The 20,678-nt window shown below is 34.5% G+C and overlaps 1 protein-coding gene across 2 annotated transcripts in view; it reads left to right on the forward strand.

Moving 5' to 3' along the window:
- Positions 1-20,678, forward strand: part of HDAC9 (histone deacetylase 9) — a 955,850-nt gene that overhangs the window by 763,999 nt on the left and 171,173 nt on the right. For both annotated transcript variants that reach the window (XM_042967858.1, XM_042967863.1), the window contains exons 22-23: positions 4,520-4,639; positions 4,953-5,050. In XM_042967858.1, the coding sequence (XP_042823792.1) occupies positions 4,520-4,639; positions 4,953-5,050 (218 nt within the window). The remainder of the gene's footprint in view (positions 1-4,519; positions 4,640-4,952; positions 5,051-20,678) is intronic.

A 20,678-nucleotide genomic window follows, 5' to 3' on the forward strand; every position in this document is an offset into this window, starting at 1 on the left:
TTTCCATGTATTTTCCAAATATGCTTGAGTTTCACTGTAGGTCATAGTTCACCATTAAAGAAATGTGTTGAAGGTCTAGATATACTACAGCAGCAAGGTCTTAAAGGTCTTAAAATTTTACAAAAATGAGAACATCAATACCTCTATTCCCATGTACATACAAAATGACATTTTCAATAATTGATAATTATAGATTTACATGATTTATAACCTAGTAAATTTAAAAAGTAATATAATATGCTTCTAGTACCATAAAGATAAGCCAAAAACTTGATGAAGACCAAGGATTGTAGGAAAATTTTTCTAAGTTTTCTAAATTTGTCAAAATTATGCAGGAAGGAGATTGGTAAACTGTCCTATCCTTAAAAATTATTTTAGTGTTAATTTCTAAGGAATCTCTTCTATCATTTTATGGTTCTGTGAAGATAATCAATAACTGTTAAGGTCCCTTTGAAAACACATTTGTAATACCCAAACTCTAAAGTAATAAATTGTACAATAGACTTAAAAGCTAAAATGCCTTGCTTGTGATCGATACTTTGTACCTCATAGGATTTGTGTATAAAATTTTGCTTGTTTGAACATGTGATGCATATCTATATTAAATATCTAATGTTTATATTCTTATATATTAATATAAGACTACTCTAGATAATTCAATATGATTTGTAAAAATAAATTGTTTGGTAGCTCCAAGGAATGTCCTATAAGCTTACTGGCCTTTGATTATAAATTTGCTCTATTATTCAATCATAAAGGATACTAATTTCCCAGCAGGCTATAGTAGAAGAGAAGTTTCTGTTTCAGATCCTCCAAATATATGAGGTTCTATCCAAAGGGTTGCCTCTGAGATCACCACCAGCCCACATATTCTAACTTTCAAGTCTTCCAAATTCTGCAGCTGCAGGGACACTTTGAGGAAATTCCCTTGTTTTCTTCCAGCTGCCGAGAAGGAAGTTTTAAAGTGCCACGTGGCTCAGAGACATCCGTTCTCCCTGGCTGACAGGTCTATTCTGCAAGTTAGCAAAGGAGAAGTGAAGGTTCTTCAATGGTACAAGAATTTCATTCCTGCATATCTGAAGTTACTCACTTTAGGCTAATCAGTGTGAACTAGCTCCACAATTCTTGGGCCAACAGAGGGCAAAACTACTCCATTGTCCAGCAGCTACTTTCATCATTTTTATATGCCTAGTAAATAGATAAATAGAGATCCAGAGCTCTACTTCACCTCCTATTTGGGGCCACAGGCAAATTCCGAGGCGTTGAGTATTTTGGGCAGGAATGATTCTAGTTGATCTTTGGAGCTTATTCATTCCAATTCTCCTTCTGGGGAAGATTCCAGAGACATTCAGAGTGGTGAGGAGAGGGAGCAGGTGCACTTGCTTTTCAACTCATAAGAAACTGTTCATTGTGTTCAGGGCATGAACCGTCCTAGAAAGTAGGATTTGCTTCCCTGACTCAGGTAGCTTTTATGCAATGTGACTTTCAATTGAAAATAAAACATTTAGACTTTCTTCATTAAAAAGTCACTTCAAATGTCCCTAGATTTTGGGCAATTCTATTTTTAGTCAAGCACCACATTTGACAAGAGAATTGTCACAAGTGCCTGTTCTAAATAATTACAAGTGACATTAGCTGGTCAAATATATGATTTATTTAAAGCTGTTTAACATTATAATGAAAACACATTGGTCCTAAATCTTTATAGAAAATAAATTTTCATAATATATTTTAACAAGTAAAATATTGAAATGATTTTTCATCATTTCTCAGTAAATCCTAGTAAATTTTGAGGCATTTAATGATTCATTTCATCTCATTATTGTAGTAATTCCTCACAATCACCAATAGTTTTCTTATATTAGTCTAGCATATATTTGTTGCTGTGGAGAGAAAATATTCAGATCATACCTGAGTAGTAAGTACTTTTTATAAATATTTTACAGCAGGGAAAGTTGAAAAAGTATTCTCAAGGTTATATTATAAATTGTTGCCCCAAACAAAAGGCATATTTGGACTTGTCTTTATTCCTAAATAATACTTTGTGAATATGAACATGGAATCAAAAATTTATCCAAGTATTTTTAGAATGGGTTTGTGTATTTTAATTATATCTGTTGGATCCGTATTATACTGTGGGCAAGATTAGATTTCTTATTCAGAAAAGTATGCAATAAGTACCCAACGCATTTTCAAGAGCAAATGATTTTATATATAAGACAATTTATCATCTTTTATTTGACCTTCTTAAATAAGCCTTTATAACATCACTAAAGAAACAAGAGTAATTAATGCCTTATTTTTCTGGTTTTCAAAATGTAGACCTATTTAGGGCCAGAACAATTTTTTCTTCCAATGCTGACTAAAACTTCTGTCATTGTAGTAATAATGCAAGCCTTCCTTCATTACTATTTTTCATAGTATTTTGTTTGCCCATCCTCTAGGTATCTAGTAGCAAATTAAAAAGACATTATGGTTTAGTTTCATTTTTGCTCACATAAAGAAAATAGCTATACTATCTCTGCCTTCCTTTTTTTTTTTTTTTTTGAACATTCACAAATCCCTGGATTAATATATTTTCACCAAGCTATATTTTCTCCTGATGTGTATGCCTTCAGCCACAAGTTTCTGGATGCATATTTTATGATTCCTTATATGATATATAATATGATCCCAATATTTTATGATTCCTTAATTGATTTTGGATATGTGTATAATATGAAAGGAGGAGATGATTAGTATATGTCTACACTGTGGATAGCAGGCTCAGTGCAGGCTTTCAGAAACCAACAAAGTGAGACCTTGATGGTATTTAGTGAGAGAGTTCTGGGCTGGAAGTTGAAGACAAGTTATATAAACCTCAATAAGGACCAATGATGACCACCAGTCTTACTTCACACATTTGCTAAGAGGATCGAACTGGTAATTAATGTAAAGTGTAAGTTAATATATAATGGTTATGAGTTTGGCTTTGGGAGTAAGAAGTGAATTCAAGATCCAGTCTTGCAACTTTTCCTCTGTATAGTCTTAGTAAATTACTGAAACTCTCTGAACCTCAGTCTACTTATCTTTTAAATTAGGGATAATATCATATACCTCATATACTTGTTATATAATCCATTCAGACTAGTTAATATAAAGTGTCTGACACAAAAGTTGTAGGGATCATTGTTGAAACTAGTAAGATTTTTACTGATACAAAATAAAGTACAATATAAGTACATAGTGACAAGTGACTAAAACTTTTTAAACAAAACTGGAAATTGTATATGTTGCACATGTAGCAGTAATATTATTTTGAATACAAATATATAAGTTATTCACTTTTGAGAGTTGTCTGTGTTATTTTGTTTGGAGATACTAGGAAGCATATTAATTGAGATTAACACTTGAGCTCTTTCAGTGAAGATAATTTTAAAAATTCTCTTAGTTTTCTTTTTCCCATTTCTTTTATCATTTCCAGCATGTATCTATCTCATAAAACAATAGAACCAAATAACTGTTACATTTTAAATCATTATCATATACAAATGTCCTAAGAATTTTTTTTCATTCATTTTAATGATATAAGCTGTTTTGTTTGTTTGTTTGTTTGTTTGTTTCTTTGTAGGAAGGGCAGTATGGTGTGGGGAAAGAAAAAAGAGAAGGAGGCTGGGGAAGAGAGCCATGATATAATATTAAAATTAGGCAGATTGGACAAGGTTGCATAAAGCTCCATGCCATCTTTCTGCGTTGGCCCAGATGATTTAATAGCTGATGAGCTCATGCTCCTGTGTCTTCGACTCTTGCCGTCACAATTTTACCAAAATAAAGTATGAAGTCCTTTTTGCATCTGGCGTCTCTTTTGAAGTGATTCTAACTGCTGAGGGATTGCTAACTGAACTGAATGCTCCAAGAAAGCCAATTTACTCAGCTGGTTGCAAAGCCTTTGACCTTAATGGTGGGACTTGGCAAATCAATGCATACACGTATGTTTAGTGTTCTGTCAAGAATTGTGAAAATGCTCTGGAAGCCATAGATCCTTCTGCAAAATACTAGTTTGTAGTTTAAACATTAGTCTTTCTTCAGAGGCCAATGAGGCTAGTTAATTAAGCCTGAGGGGTTATGAACTGTTGGCAGTTAATAAGTCATAAAATTCCTCCATAAAACAGGATGCGAGATTCCATCACTGAAGCAAAGAGTACAAAGGGCCGGTGTATAAATATCTAATTGTACCAAAGGACTGGGCTTTCTCAGTGACTGCTCATCTGGAGTCTCCAGGGCATGTTCGCTGTGGTTTCCTGATTTTTAGAAGCCAGTTTAAAAAATGAGTGCATTAAAGGGTAATTTGCCTGAAAGGTTCAGGAAGTAAAGGGGGTGGTGTGGAAGCAAGCTGAATGGGAGAAAGAAAGGGGGACATAGTGAGAAGACAGAAAATGAGATGGAGGGTGGGGTAGAAAGGGAACTAGAAATGAGAAAAGTTGTCTCCACGCAGAGTTAGACATGACTGTATTTGTCATCTGTTTTCTTTTCCCTGTAGGATGTTCACCATGGAAATGGTACACAGCAGGCCTTTTATGCTGACCCCAGCATCCTGTATATTTCACTCCATCGCTATGATGAAGGGAACTTTTTCCCTGGCAGTGGAGCCCCAAATGAGGTTCGGTTTATTTCTTTAGAGCCCCACTTTTATTTTTATCTTTCAGGTAATTGCATTGCATGATTACCCCTAATTTTCTTGTCCTTTGCTGGTGTTTTAAATTACACGAGATTACTGAATTGTCCCATGGGACCAAGAACCAGTGCAGAACAAGTGCATAACCCAGAGCACTGGTTGTCAAGCAAGGTTGGGCTGATTTGACATGTTGTTTGATGTTTATTTTGAGAGCTCACATGTGTTTGTTTTCCTCTCTTCTTGTTTTCTTCCCTGCACCCTCATCTGCCCACTGTGTTGTTTTTTTTTTTCTTCCTAGGTTGGAACAGGGCTAGGAGAAGGATACAATATAAATATTGCCTGGACAGGTGGCCTTGATCCCCCCATGGGAGATATTGAGTACCTTGAAGCATTCAGGTTGGTACTTCTTTTTCTGAGAGTGGCAAATTAGAAAACAAATGTCCATTGAAACAACACGAATTGTAAAAGAGAAATGTAAGTTTTAAACAAGGGAAAGTGGCTAAAGGAGCCATTCCATCAAAGCTCTAAAAAATGTTTGGTTTAGGGGAACTGAATATTGCTACAAAGCCACATAAAGAATATGTGTAAGAAAAAAAGGTACATCAAAACACTAATTGTAGTTGTATAGGTATATGGCCAATGGCGTAGGCATGCTATCCCCTCTCTACAAAAAAGAAAAGGGAAAAATTTTATTAAGTAGTTCTGGAAACTTCTGCTTATTATAACATGTGATTTAGAATGGACGTTAGCGTATTAGATGCTCTGAAAAGTCCTTTGTTACCTACTTAATTTTGTTGAACAGGCATTTCCCAAATTTCATTGGACTACAGATTCCCTTTTGCACATAGCACCACCCAGCATTCTTGGTTCTGAGGAGCTAGCTCACTTTTGGAATTTTGGCCTAGGCAGTCTGATTTCATGGTAGAGTAAATGACTTTTCTCTTTCATAATATGTATATTTTCCCTCTCACATTAAAACATCAATTGATTCTCTGTATTTAAGAGTCTTTTATGGTTTGTCTCCCTCTCTGTTTGAAACTATTTTTTCCCCTTCCCTTTCCCCATTGTCCTCTGTTACGTCTCTCAAATCCTACATAGGAGTGAAAACATATGACATCTGTCTTTCTCTGACTGACTTATTTCACTTAGCATAATAACCTCCACTTCCATCCACGTTGTTGCAAATGGCAAGATTTCATTCTTTCTCATTGCCAAATAGTATTCCATTGTATATATAAACCACATCTCAAACTGAGAGTTGATAAGGGGGGAGGGGCAGTTGGGGGGGAGCGGAAAATGGGTGATGGGCATTGAGGAGCACACTTGTTGAGACCAGCACTTGTATGTAAGTGATGTATCATGGGAATCTACTCCCAAAGCCAAGAGCACACTGTATACACTGTATGTTAGCCAACTTGACAAGAAATTATATTTTAAAATATAAATTAAAAAAAAATCAACTGATTAATTCATTGTTTTCAGTTTCTCTACAAAATGTAAGCAGTAATTGAAAGATATGTTTGTATATACATACTATGTTCTGCTATTTTCTCCTATAAAGAACTTTTAAAATTAATTCAAGCAAGAAATGCAATAAGTTAAAAGCTATCTCTTGGATATGGAGTTTTTTTTTAAGACATTAATTCTCTGGTGTTGAAAATATACTATCAGTCCTTGTAAAGGACTATTTTAAGGAGAAATATCAAATTATGTCAATATTACCTCACTTGCAAGATTTTAGGAGATTTTAACCTATTGTTAATACATGATTTGGGGGTGTTTTGTTTAGTGGAAAACAAAACAACTGCATAAGAAATCTTAGAAGCATTATTTTTAAATTAACCATTTATAAATTCCCAAGGCGAAAATCCTATTGATGATGTATTTGAAACTTAAGGATATAATAGGGAAATTTTTCCACAAGTTAAGTTTTAGTGAGTTTCTGCTGTCCTATATATCATGCATACTTCAATTTCTCATTTCAGTCATTTTTCATTTGCAAACAGGCCCAGGAAAATGAAAGAAAATATCTATTTTCAAAAAAATACATTAAAAATAAATATATTTAGGGGTGCCCAGGGTGGCTCAGTTAGTTGAGTGCCCAACTCTTGATTTCAGCTCAGGTCATGGTTCCAGGGTCATAAGATCAAGCCCCATGTGTGGCTCTGCACGGAGTGTGGAGCATGCTTACGATTCTCCTTCTCCCTCTGTCCCTCTCCTCTGCTCACTCTCTCTCTTTCTAAAATAAAATAAAATAAAATAAAATAAAATAAAATAAAATAAAATAAAATAAAATAAAATAAAATAAAAAGTAAATTTGGTTTTGAGACACTAAGGACAATTCTACCCACATTCCAGATTTTTATTTTGGAAAAAATATATACCCTCAAATATCTATACTATTTACAGAAAAAAATAGCTGAAATAAGTTTATTTACTTAAAGACTGGGTTGCCTATAAAGATATTTTGGGTTAATTTATAATGATACTAAAAAATTGCATTAAGAAACTTCAGAAGTTTCACTGCTATGAATTCTGTTTACCTATATTTGCAACTTACAAAACAGTATTAATATTTTAAAGGAACTCTAATGGGATAAACACTTTAATACATCACATAAGAATTTATTTGTTTACCAAGTTAACTTGGTAACTAGCATGATACATTTAATTGTCAACCTTACTATAGCAATGATTATATCCATTGATCTGCAATATGGAATTCTTAGTTTTTTTATTATCATAATACTATTTGGGGTATTAAGGCTTTACCTAAAACGGATTATGCATACCCAGCAGGGAAAGAGAGTTTATATTTTGTACTACTTGTTCTCACATCACAAAGTGAATGGTGGGTAAGAATGTTTTCAAAGAACCCCTTTGGGGGCACCTGGGTGGCTCAGTTGGATAAGCATCTGACTTTGGCTCATGTCATGATCTCACTGTTGATGGGTTCCAGCCCAGAGTAGGGCTCTGTGCTGACAACTCAGAGCCTGGAGTCTGCTTTGGGTTCTATGTCTCCCTCTCTCTCTGCCCCTTCCCCACTCATGCTCTGGCTCTTTCTCAGAAAAATAATTAGTTAATTAATTAATTAATTAATTTAAAAAGTTGTTTGAATAACCCCTTTGAACACAACAATTTCATTAAATAATGTGAAAACAGATATTAAGTATACATTATTGTTTTTTGAATGAAATGGTAAGTGAATCAAGTGCTCTTGAAAGTGACTGAATGTCCTCAAGAGTGGTACTTTCTGTTTGCCTGGAATGCGGACACTTTATATTAGTAAACTTTTCTAAACTTCCCAGTGCGGTCACCATACCTAAGCTTAGTTAGAGGAGAAGCAATATTACCTAGCTAGGCAGATGAAATGTAAAATTTTAGCTTTTAAGGTTTATAGCTATTTAGAAACCAGATTTAAACCATAATAATTCTGTTAATTTTGAACTATACTAGGTCTCTTTGCCATTCAACTTGTATGACTAGAAGTACTTGTGAAGTTGTTATAGAGGAATCAAAGTAAATCATCTCTTCAAAAACATTCATAGAACACATATTGTGTACCAGGCACAGTGATGAGTACTTGGAATTTTGAGCGGACTTGTCAAGGATCATAAAAGAAGTGATGCTTACTCTTCTTTTTTTTTTTTTTTTTTTTTTTTCAACGTTTTTTGTTTATTTTTGGGACAGAGAGAGAGAGAGCATGAACGGGGGAGGGGCAGAGAGAGAGGGAGACACAGAATCGGAAACAGGCTCCAGGCTCCGAGCCATCAGCCCAGAGCCTGACGCGGGGCTCGAGCTCACGGACCGCGAGATCGTGACCTGGCTGAAGTCGGACGCTTAACCGACTGCGCCACCCAGGCGCCCCGATGCGTACTCTTCTAGAGAACAAATGTGCTTAGACGTAGAGGGGATAATATAGTGAACTATTCCTGAAGAGTTTCAGGAAAGGCTTCATCAAGTTTTGTTGGACCTGTGTTTTCAAGGATGAGTGAGTTTTCAAGGGGTAAAGCAATTGGAGTAGGGGGCACTTATACGAAGCAGAGAAAATAGACTGTGAAAACCATAGAGTCATGAAATGATCTTGCTCTGTTGCCTTAAGGGTTTAAGGGTGGGATTGCCTGGCAGGAATATGGATCATACTCCATAAACTGTTTTGTTGGCAAAGAATTGCCCATATGAATATACAAATTCCTTTCTAATCTGGAGTTTTAGTAAGATAAACTCCAAAAACAATTTTTGATGTAGTATTACTTTATAAGCATATACTTCTTAATACAACCCTTGTTTCCCGGTATTAAAACTGAAGATCTTTCTGGCATCCATTTGTGGGTGCAGTATTTGAAGATGGAGGAAAAAGTAAATGGGGCCTTTTCTTTTTTTCTTAATTTTTAATTGTTAATCAATTTTTAATTGATAGTATCTTTGGAGGGAAAGCCTCTCTCTGTGAAGCTATAGGGAAATATAAGATGGCTGCTTGTTTTACCAATGTTTGTCACATAGATTATTCTTGTGGTTTCTATTATGTGCTTTTTCTATGGCAAAAAGAATATTGCAGGCAAATGAAAAAATTTCATGTTTTCTATAAGCTTTAAAATAAATTTAAAAGTTAAATTGAATATGTAAATTAGTTCACATAACTAGTTATTTCTTCCATGTAGTTATTGTTCATCCCTAAAAAATCGAAGGATATATTTAAGATTTTTCATAACTTTAAAAAATATCCAATAATATCAGATATCTTTTATGTTGAACTAAAGTGTATTCCAAGGCTACCATTTTATAAAATAATTATGGCTATCTTTATTGATGTCTTTAAAAAATTTTTTTTAATGTTTATTTAGTTTTGAAAGAGAGAGAAAGAGAGAGAGAGAGAGAGAGAGAGCGCCTGAGTGGGGGAGGGCCAGAGGGAGAGGGAGACACAGAATCTCCAGGCTCTAAGCTGTCAGCACAGAGTCCAACACGGGGTTCAAACTCACAGACTGCTAGAGCATGACATGAGCCGAAGTTGGACACTTAACTGACTGAGCCACCCAGGCGCCCCCCATTTTTAAAAATTTTTTAAATTTTTTTTAATGTTTATTTTTGAGAGAGAGAGAGATAGTGTGAGTGGGCGAGGAGCAGAGAGAGAGGGAGACAGAATCTGAAGTAGGCTCCAGGCTCTGAGCTGTCAGCACAGAGCCCGACGGGGGGCCTGAACCCATGAACTGCGAGCTCATGACCTGAGCCGAAGTCAGACGCTTAACCGACTGAGCCACCCAGGTGCCCCTTAAAATTTTTTTTAATGTTTATTTATTGATGTCTTAAATGCAAGGTCCTAGATTAGAACTTTTATAAACATTATGGCTAATTTTTAAATGGTTTGTTTGCATAAGCCACAGAACTACTAAGTATAAGGGCCATGGTGTGAATTCAGTTTATGGCTCTTAAAATTTCTCTGTCACACCACATTGCTACTCTTTCCTATTGTTCATCAATTAAGAGACTAAGGAGTTATAAAGCGCAATGAAATTCTACCAAAATATAAGACCTTAACCCCCAATCTAAGTCACAAATGTCTGGTACACAGCATTGCAAAAAAAGAGCTATTCAGTGATGCTGGCTGGATGAATCAATGAATAAATGAATGAGTTAGAGAGGAAATGATACTGGCTACAGTAGAAGCACTGGAAACCCCTGCCATTAAGTCACCCTAGCAAAAATCTGAAACCTATCTATCTCTTGGCTCCTCAAGGAGTATATTTTACAAGGAACTCTGAACACTCATTCATTTGGTTATAATATTGTCAGATATCTTCTCTTCATTTAATAAATATTTTATTGAATGCCTGCTAAGCAGGGTCTGTTTCAGTCACTTCAAAATATTTTTCCAATTGTTCTGTTTCATCTATAGTCCCTAGATGAGCCCTCGATGCATTATTTTTTCTAATAATTCTTTAAGAGTTCTGCAGATGTTTAAATGATTATTTATAAAAGACCATTTAAGTTGTTTGTTTATAGTGGGCAGGACACAATATCTCATGCTCCTAATTAAATCTAGTGAAGTCAACATCTCCAAATGTTTTTTAAAAATGAGCAGTTTCCAATGTGGAAGTAGGACATTAGTAGTTCTTGAAATGTTGCCTATTTTATTCAATAAATAAATGAACGAGTGAATGAGTGAATAAATGACAATTCCTGTGTAAATTTTTAATTTCGAAAACGAAGTACAAGCCCCTTAAAATCAGGTTTTGTTAAAATAATAAATGACTCATTTGACATACACTGAAGAGTAGCTAAGAGAGTAGAATAGAACTGTTGATTTGGGTTCCTTTGATACAAACAAGTTGTGATTTAAGAAATAACAACTCACCAAGCTAGTGTGTTATAGTCTGTAGTACCATAATTAATATTTGCTAGTGTTGAGGATTTCCAAAAGACAAAGTATCTATAAATAGTAGTTATTAAGGAATATTCAGGGGAAAACTCTGACCCAGAACTACTCTATTTCACTGAGATTGTTCGTATGCCAACTAAAAAAGGGGATTTGAGTGAGTTTTCTAATTTAGAAAATATCTACCCAAAATTTTTGTTGTTACTTTTTTGTAAACTACCTATTTTTTCTTTACTGACTTATGAAGTCTCTCTAATCAAAATATTTGCAGTTATAAATATGGCCTTTGCTAAAATACTTAGACCACATAACCAAGTAGGTATATTTGTTACATCTTCCAAGCAGTCCAATCATTTGAGTACATACACAGTCCAAACAGCCTATATCTTTTTCTCCTGTCTTTGGTTCATACCTGTTTGCTTTAATGATATAAACAAATTGAAAATCCATTAATACAAGACTGTGACTGGAAACTTGACTAGATAGCATAGTTATTCTCACTTCACTAAACTGTTGGTTCTGTTCTAGGTGCAGCATCTTTAAAATGGGAACCTTGGCTTTCTATGATTCTTTCCCACCTGTGGCAAAAAGTTAAAAAAAAATACACATATAACTTGAGAACAAAGAATTGAACCCTTTATTGTCATATTCATAAAGCAAGTGTTCCTTAGACAGCTAAACAGTAATGATTATCCTGGAGTTTTCTTAGAGTGGTTGAGTTTACCATGGAATGATGGTAGATAATTTTGGTCAGGGGACATAAATAAGTGCAATATTTTATTTTGTCTCCTTGTTATTTAAGCAAACATATCATCACTATTCTAATTTTAGAGGACTGACTTCTAAATATTCTTGTCATATATAAGAGATTGCTAAATTCTGTCTGAGAAAGAGGTAAGACCATAATAAATATTTATGTTCTTTCTTGTTAGTAATGCCAACTAAGTAAATATTTTATATTGTTCTTACTTTTATCATATTTTAATATAATTTAATGCTAAGAGAGTGGAAAGTAGTATCATTGTAAAAATAACATAATGATAATAATAGCATAGACCCTTCATTGAAGACTTAATATTTGTTAGTTGCTCATTTTTTTTTTCATCTTACAAGTTAAGGGCTCCCAATTGCTAGATGAGGATACCAAGCCCCTTTTGAGTTTCAGTAGGTTTCCTGATGTCCCACAGCTGGTAAATGGTGATTAGGGACTCAATGACAATAAGAGTGAATGTGAACACAGTACTCTTTGGGCCCCAAGCTATAAGCTATAGTTCCTCTATCAAGAGTAGGAGTGACAAAACAATAATATAGTGAGAAATTCTTTGCAAATACATTTTAGTCTATACAACATTTGGTTTGGACATCTAAATTGGTAACACTTTTAAAATTGAAAATAACTCCTAGATTTTCACTACCCTTCCATAATAACTCCAAGCCACTTCTCTGTGTGCCTTTCTACCTCATCTGACATAATAAGAGAGCCTATCAAATAAAGCCCCTATAATTTTTCTTCCTTTTTATAACCAGACTATTTACAATGTGAAATATATGTTTTCCCTCTTTGTTAAAAGGAATATTTTCTTCTTATGTATACATTTACATTTTTTGAAATGAGTATATAATTGAACTTGAGAAATACCAAATTAAATTTTAATGGAATATAGAATGATAAATTAACTTTTAGATCCAATTGTGAAATAAAGAATGATTTGTTGTCATCTAAAAATCATACTCAATACTGCAAAAATGATTTGGGGTCTTATTTTGTCTATAAGAGCTGTGGTTGATGCTTCCCAGTCTTGAAATGGATTCTCAATTGTTAGTGACAACCAAATATATTATGCTCATGATAGTATGTATTTTCCCAAGGATGTTGAAGAAATTTTGGGAAAGCGGGTGGAATTTCTTGAAACAATTTGCCAATATGAAATACTGTACATATCAAATTGGCCCTACTACCATCTTTCCCAGACCATTTATCATAGCTCACAAATCAAGCCCACATTTTCTGTTTCTGAAAGACTTGGCTAATAAAGAAGATGTGGGCTTCAAATCTGAACTTGTCAATCAATCTTGGGAACAAAGCAGTAATGATTTTCATCTATTGATATTTTATTTCAATGAAGAGCAATGCATATGAATTTACTGCTGATGTGATGGACACTTTTACTTATTGTCCAGATTCTTTTCTTTATATTCAGCATGTAGAGATGTTTCAAGAAGTTTTATCAGAACAGGTCAGAAGAAAAAGATCCATAGGAATAAATTTTAGAAAGCTGTCAGTTCTATCTGCTCTTTAGTTTCAGCAATAAGTATAGTTTAACAACATTTTTTTCTCTTTCATCTGTGCAACATATTGTACCAATTTTCATCAAAAAATTACAATTTCTATAGGTGTGTGTCTCTAGATACCCTTAGAATTCTGCTCCCTGACCCTAAGAGTAAATTGATCTTATGCACACCTGTCTTCCTTAGGAAACTTGCAAACTTCATTTTTGAGTTGAGCATCAAAGAGATATGATATTATTAGACAGTAGAGAGCTCAGGTAAAAAGTCCAGGAAGTATCTTGAAGTGCTTGAAGTTTTGAAAGGCGAATTATATTATCTGCAGCGAAGAACTATTTAAAGTAGTTCAAATGCTCCAACATAGTTTTTATTATTATTTAAAAAGGTCAAATCCACTGTAAAAATTTTAAGACAACATTTTTCCCTTCTGAGTTAGAAATTTTAAAGCCCAAAATTTCCAGGAACTTGTGTAGCAGTTATACAGTTTTCCAAATAATAAGGACTAATTAAAAGTGTAGCTATGTTCAATTAAATCTTTTCCCTAGAAGTTCTAGGAAAGAAAGCAATTTGCGTGACTAAAAATGATTTGTTTTTATTTTCAAGATGGAACAATGGGTTATAAAACTTTTTTCTTGCACAAAATCCTTCCAACATATGTGTAATACTCAGAGATATCAAGAGATGAAAGCTTTCCATGAAATACGTGGAGGTTTTTAGGCCAGAAATAGCAGATCTTTTGGGTTGTCAAGCAACTCAGATCAATTCATTAACTTATCTTCTTGTAATAATGGAATTGTCTTGCATTTCATTATTATATAAATATAATGGAGAAACTTTGGAGTCACACTTTTCCACAATTTTAGTGAATATATTAAGATTATACTTCATTTACTGGTAAGATAAAACTAAGTAGAAGTCACTTATTTTATATTTCTTTGGACAGCTATTAACCAAATTTCAGTGCCTTTGGGTCTTAGATGTGTTTCCTTGAAACTAAATAATTCCCCTTTATATCCATGATTTCATACCTAAAGTTTGTTATAACTAAGTTTGTTGAGATGACAAATGTGGAAAAAGAGAAATTTTGTTTTAATATACCATAAATGCAAATTTGTAGTCCCTTTTTTGAGAACAAGATAATGTTCACTAAAGGAAATTCACTTACTTTTCCAGGTAGAGGAATCATCTTTGGAAAACTTCTGTTCAACAGAAAATCTGTTCACATACTACTTTTGAGGCTCAGGGCTGAAGTTTACACCATTTTCTGGTAGGCAGGACTTTCAGAGAATAGTCCAGGCCTTTGCATGACATCAAACATCTGGATGATAGACTCAGTTTTCCATATTTCATCCCAATGATTTGATGTAATGTAGATGAAACTTATAAATCAGCATCTGTTCCCATTTATGTTATGCAGACATTTAAACTCCCCTGGCACTCTTTTAGAAGGGTGAGGACTTTTCTTTGAATCTCCCATCTTTCTTGTGGGCACCACGGTCTTGGGATTGTCTAAACATCTTCTATTCTGAAGACCAGCACTGATGTTATGTAAAGCCATATGGAGGGCAGTGGATTTATGAACTACTTAATTTCTAACGGGAAAGACTTAGCAAAATAACATTCTTGCCATTTTATTTCATATTTGCAATTCAAAAAGTGAGTGGGAGAAGAGGTGTGATGGATGATTGAGTCACCTTTCAATCTTTGCAAAATTTTTAGATGCATCCACATTTCACTTTGAAGGTATTTTGCATACCAAGACACTTGTGGAAAAGTCCATCAGGAAAATAGCATCTACACATTATCTGACCTATTAAAGAAAGATACATATTTTACTTGAAAACAAAAATATTGATTTACCTAGGATGTGTATTTTTGTTGGTTGATACCTTCTTGAAATTAAAATAATATTGGAGTTACTATTATGGACTGAATTTCAGAAACAAAGGGGCATTTTTACTCTAACAAAGTCAAAGGCAAAATAGTGAAGAGGAATTTATTTGCAATCCAGAGCAAGAATGGAGTGGGCACAAATCTATAATTTAAAAGTTTTATAGCCCAAGAAAGCTTGGTCACTGGACCCTCTGCTTTCAGTTTCAGAAAAAGTCTCTTAGACACTAAAGTTACCACATCAAGCCTCTGACTTTTCTTTGTGTATACAAGTTCCCTTCTTTGTGTGAGTTTCCCTTTTATAGTGCGGGATTTCTAGATTGAAAATATCATTACAGAAATTATTCAGTGATGACTGCCTTCCAATAAATATAATTACATAAATATAGTATAATTTATAGCAGGTGAAAAAGGCAGGGACAGAAATAATAAAATCTGGTGTGTGTCATATTTTACTGATTTAGTTAAAAATGATTAAATTCTAAACTTTTCAGGGAACTGAAGTCTGCCAAAGTTTGTTAATACATTTCACTTTGTTTCTTGAGGATATGACAGTTGATAAAAATCAAATAATTGTATCTAGAATCCAAATGAAAAATATTTAATTAATATGTAAGGATCACTCACCTGTTTACTATTGTCAATATTTTTTAAACTTAACAAATTAATATTTTGTCTGTCTTCTAAAATAGCGATGATATATATCATATAGATATATATCATTGCATTATATATAATATTTGCTATATTTGCATACATGTATGCATACACATACATAACATTGCATTATGTTTAGATATATATGTATACAGATATGTGTACACATATACCATATGTGTGTGTATATATGTACATATGGATGTGTGTGTGTTTTTTATATATAAAATGTTTGACACAGTTCTCTAAACATGCTTTGGAAAAATTAGTATGTAAAGATTTACTCCCATTATCAGAGCTGAGCATGAAATCTTGTACCAAATTTGAAGGACTTATGAGGCCCAATTTAAAATTTTGTTGTTTCATAATAACTTTGGAAAAGTGCATTGTTCCTTGTAAAATACCCACATGTTCTCCTTTGGAATGGCTCCAGACTGTAACTAAACCACGACGTTGCCCCCTGGTGCTTTATGTATTGTTTAATTGTTTGCCTTTGGTGGATGTTTTTATTAAAAGCCTATTATTTAGGATAAGACCAAAGTGTCATTTTAAGAACAACAGAAACAGAGCTGTTCAGTCCCATAGTTCTTTTTCATAGGTGTGTTAGTGAAAACTGGATGCAGCTAATGAGCCTGCCAACATTTTTTCTTGTAATACTTCAAAAAGAGCAACAACAACAACAAACAAAACTCTGGGTTTTTATTTTTCTCCAATAAAACATGGCCGAATTGGCTTAGAAGAGCTATAAGTCTGTGTGGCTGTACCCAGGGCAGAAGGGGAAGAGAGGTGTCTGCATGCTGTGTCTACCCACTCTGTCTGTGTTTGGTCCATGACAGCCTGGAGTTTCATGCACTTTGGTACATGTGGCCATATGAAACCCATGGAACACGGAGGCAGGGAAGTCCATGTGTCAGGAGGGTCATAGTGGGCTTCCTAGCGTTATTTACCAAACCCATGTGTGCTTTAGTGTATGTCAGAGCTATAAAGAAAGTTTTTAATGTCCTCCCCATCACCACAGGTCAGATGCAAGGTAAGTATCATTCTGAGATTCTTAGATCACTGTGCATATAAATTAGGTCTGGGAAAAGTTTTTAATTCAGTGTTCTTCTTGAATGTTTTATTTTCTCAAGTGGCATCATATTAATCACGCAACTGATTTCTCAGAAGTTGGTTCTGGAAAGAATTCACCATGTTCTCTAGCAGTTCCTTGCCACAGAGAGCAAGCAAGAATTTGATTAGTCTTCTTCCCAATCTTGTTTTTGTGACTGTGACCCACCCTCAGGCAAAAAACTTGAAGGCAATATACCTTGATAAAATTTCTAGGACTTAAATGATCTCATTAAATTCCGATGCTAGATATTATGTTGACATTTGAGGAAATATGATTATTGACAAAATGTAAGCCTGTTATACACTATATCACTTCAAAAGGAGAAAGGCCATTAGGGCATAATTACATCAGGAATAGTATACACATTTAGCTGGTTTATAAACTGTCACTTTCAGAAGTACGAAGACGTATAAAAATTTCCAAAGGTTCCATTATGACCCTATTTCCAACAGTATTCTCTGACAAACTAAATAAATTACTGCATGTATTGGACCTTTGAGGCTTGGGGCAAAGAATGGAAAAATTATTTACAAAAGCTTGAAAATATTTAATCACTAGAGGCAGGGGGGCAACAGTGTTTTAATTAGCAGGTCCTCGGGCCATTGGCTGACTGGAGGCTTTCTCAAACAACCACACAAATGCACTGAATAGCTGTTTGCCAGCCTTAGGGTCAGGCCTGAGATGAAACAGATAAGATAATTGGCTCTAATGAAATCCAGAAGGCCTTGGCTTTCTTGTCTGAGCTTGGATTTGAAAAGTGCGTGTGGAAGTGAGGCTTAATTCAAACCAGAACTGAGCTAGGCCCGTTTCTTAGTGACTTTGATATTGTTTGAAGTTCTAAAAGTGTTCGCCACACCACTAGCCTGCTGGGCTGGGCCTCCCTGGTACCCTTAATTACTAAGCTTTATTGCTGACTTTACTACACAGGAAAGGGGCCATTATATGTTCCATCAACATCAGCTCTTCTCAGATTGGAGGAAAGGACAGGGTTAAAGGCCACTGTAGGAAGGCAAAAACTTCACTTTGAGGTAGTCAGATCATTTACCAGTGTTGAATTTCACCATTATGCACATACATTCCTTAGAACACAGAAGCCCAATTTCCATTTTTTAAACAAGTGATTACTTTTCAAAACATTTTTGTTTGTGCCTGTTTTTCGCAGAAAGAACGTTTATTTTGGGGGTCTGAAAATATTGCACCTGATATATTGAAAAAATATATATACAACACTTCTCAGTCATCAAAACACAAAAGGTCTGGTTGGATTCTATAATAAGGAGGATTATTATTAATGCCCCTTTGAAGTGGAAATAAGTGAGGGACCCTCCTGTGGTGTGAGAGTTGTCCTGACACCCTCAGGAATAAAGACCCCTCAGGAGACTCTACCAAATTAAAGCCTGGCTTCTAGAGTGTTTCACAAACAGGTTATACATAAGGGTTCCCAATCCAGTCCAAAGCCAAGAAGCAAACAAAATTGAGGAAGCCTCCCTCTTTAGGGGTCAGCTATAATATCACCAAAGAGTCCATCCTCCTGAAGCTTGCTGCTATTCCTCTTTTGGTACAATTGAAAAAGATGGTTTCTGCATCTTAATGAAGTAATAATTATTCACCCCTTAGCCCTCTTAGTTGAAGAGACCTGGACATGCCATAAATAGCGAAGGGACATGGAGTCAGAGCCCATTTCCTGTCCTATTTAACACCTTTTGGTTAGGAAAATCATGAAGGACACCATCTGATTTGGCTCTTTTTGAAATAAAAAGTTAATTATTTTTGCATTATTTAAGTAAACCTGACATTAATGTGTTCTCATTTCATGCATTATCCTGGTGACCATTCATTTAGTACTCCTTTCTGAGTGTTCTTTTGCACAGGCTGAATTTGGCACTGGTTCTCCCCAAGGATGTGGCTTCACCTAAGTGACCATATAGAGAACCCAGGGAAATTAGCATTAAGAAGACAAAACTAAGCCTTTACTCCCTAATTTCTCCTAAAAGAAATTAAGGAGGCCCTTGACAGACCTTGGTCAGTGATGAACCTGATATCAACTCAACACCAATCAGAAAAAAAGAAGAGTCTTAGAATACTCAGCTAATTCAAAATATTTGCTTTTTCATTAGACACTGTTATTGACTGAATGTGTCTACCCAAAATTCATTTGTTGATACTGTAATCCCCAGTGCAAAATTCATTTGTTGATACTATAACCCCAGTGCAATGGTGTTTGGAGATGGGGCCTGTGGGAAGTAATTAGAGTTAGATGAGATCATGAGGGTAGAGTTCTGATCTGATGGGATTAGTGAAGAGACATCACAGAGCTTGCTCTTCTCTCTTTCTCCCTCTCTGTGCACTGAGGAGAGGCCATGTGAGCACATGCTGGCACCCTAATCTCAGACTCTAGGCTGCAGAATTGTGGCAATTTCTATTTCTGTTGTTAAACCATCCAGTTTATGGTGTTTGGTTATGGCAGCTTGAGCAGAGTTAAGACATCTACCACAAAGATCTTTGGGAGACCAAACAACCCAATAATGGCTCTAAATTTGAGATAGCAATGAAAGGATTTTCCATACTACAGTGTGCTAAACAGTAGATTCAGGGGATGCTAGCAAGTGTTTCTCAACGATTAAAATATCTTATGGTGAAAAAAAAAATCTCCCCTTAAAGATAAATAATTTGCAAAAGCAAATTTAAGACAACAATTTTAGGTATTAAGGAAATTTATCATATTATTTAATGTGTTATTTCCTCAAATTACTTGAACATAGATTGCCCTGCTTCCCAATTACTTTCCCCCAAAATGATTATAAATATGGAAACTAGCATTTTACTGAACATAGTTTGGAAAATCCTGACATATAGGGAACAAACTTGGTGAGTATTGCAGACAGTTCATTATTAATTAAACATAATATAAAAGTAAATAAGATAATTTATTCTTATGATACTCAATATAGTTAAAAATAAGTACAATATATGTTATATATTATTTATAATACATCAAATTTTATTATTAGATAAACTGAGCACATGGATGACCTATATTCTACAGATTATCATTTCCATTTTCCACTGGTTGCATCTGCGTGGTCCTTAGCATAGAGTCATAAAGCCAAAAAAGAAAGGAGAAACAGAATCAACAAGAGGGAAAAAGGGAAAAAAGGGTCAGTTTTCTTTGATATCACTATTAAATCATCCAGTGAATTTTCTTAGGGTAAAGTTACTGCCATTCAAAATTATAGCAAATTGGTTGTATTTTACAGTTACTGTATATATTTTGTTTCAGCTTAAATATGTGCACATATCTCCCAAACTTATTTGAGATCAGATATGACACATTAAAAACATGGATTTGTTTCTTTTTAACTCTTACAAATAGCAACTAATTGCAGTGTGAACATTTAATTGGTTTTATGGGTAAACCCATTTATGGACTTACAAAGTTTTAAGACCTCGTTTGTTATTCATGATTATGTTTTGCTGAGGGAAAAGGGGGGGAATTAATTTGTCTTTATGTCAATAAGGGAGGGTTTTAATTAAGTGAATATCTTTCATGATAAGAAAGCACACCTGAAATAAGACAGTAAATGTTAAAACATATTACTTTTCCTGGTTAAACAAGTGGCTTTGGAAGCGGATCCTGTGATATCATGGTGTGGCAATGTCATTTGGTTTCTAAAGATAATATTTCTAGATGTACAGATGTTCTCAAC

Source organism: Panthera tigris, chromosome A2, assembly GCF_018350195.1.
Source record: "Panthera tigris isolate Pti1 chromosome A2, P.tigris_Pti1_mat1.1, whole genome shotgun sequence".
Lineage (NCBI taxonomy): Eukaryota > Metazoa > Chordata > Mammalia > Carnivora > Felidae > Panthera > Panthera tigris.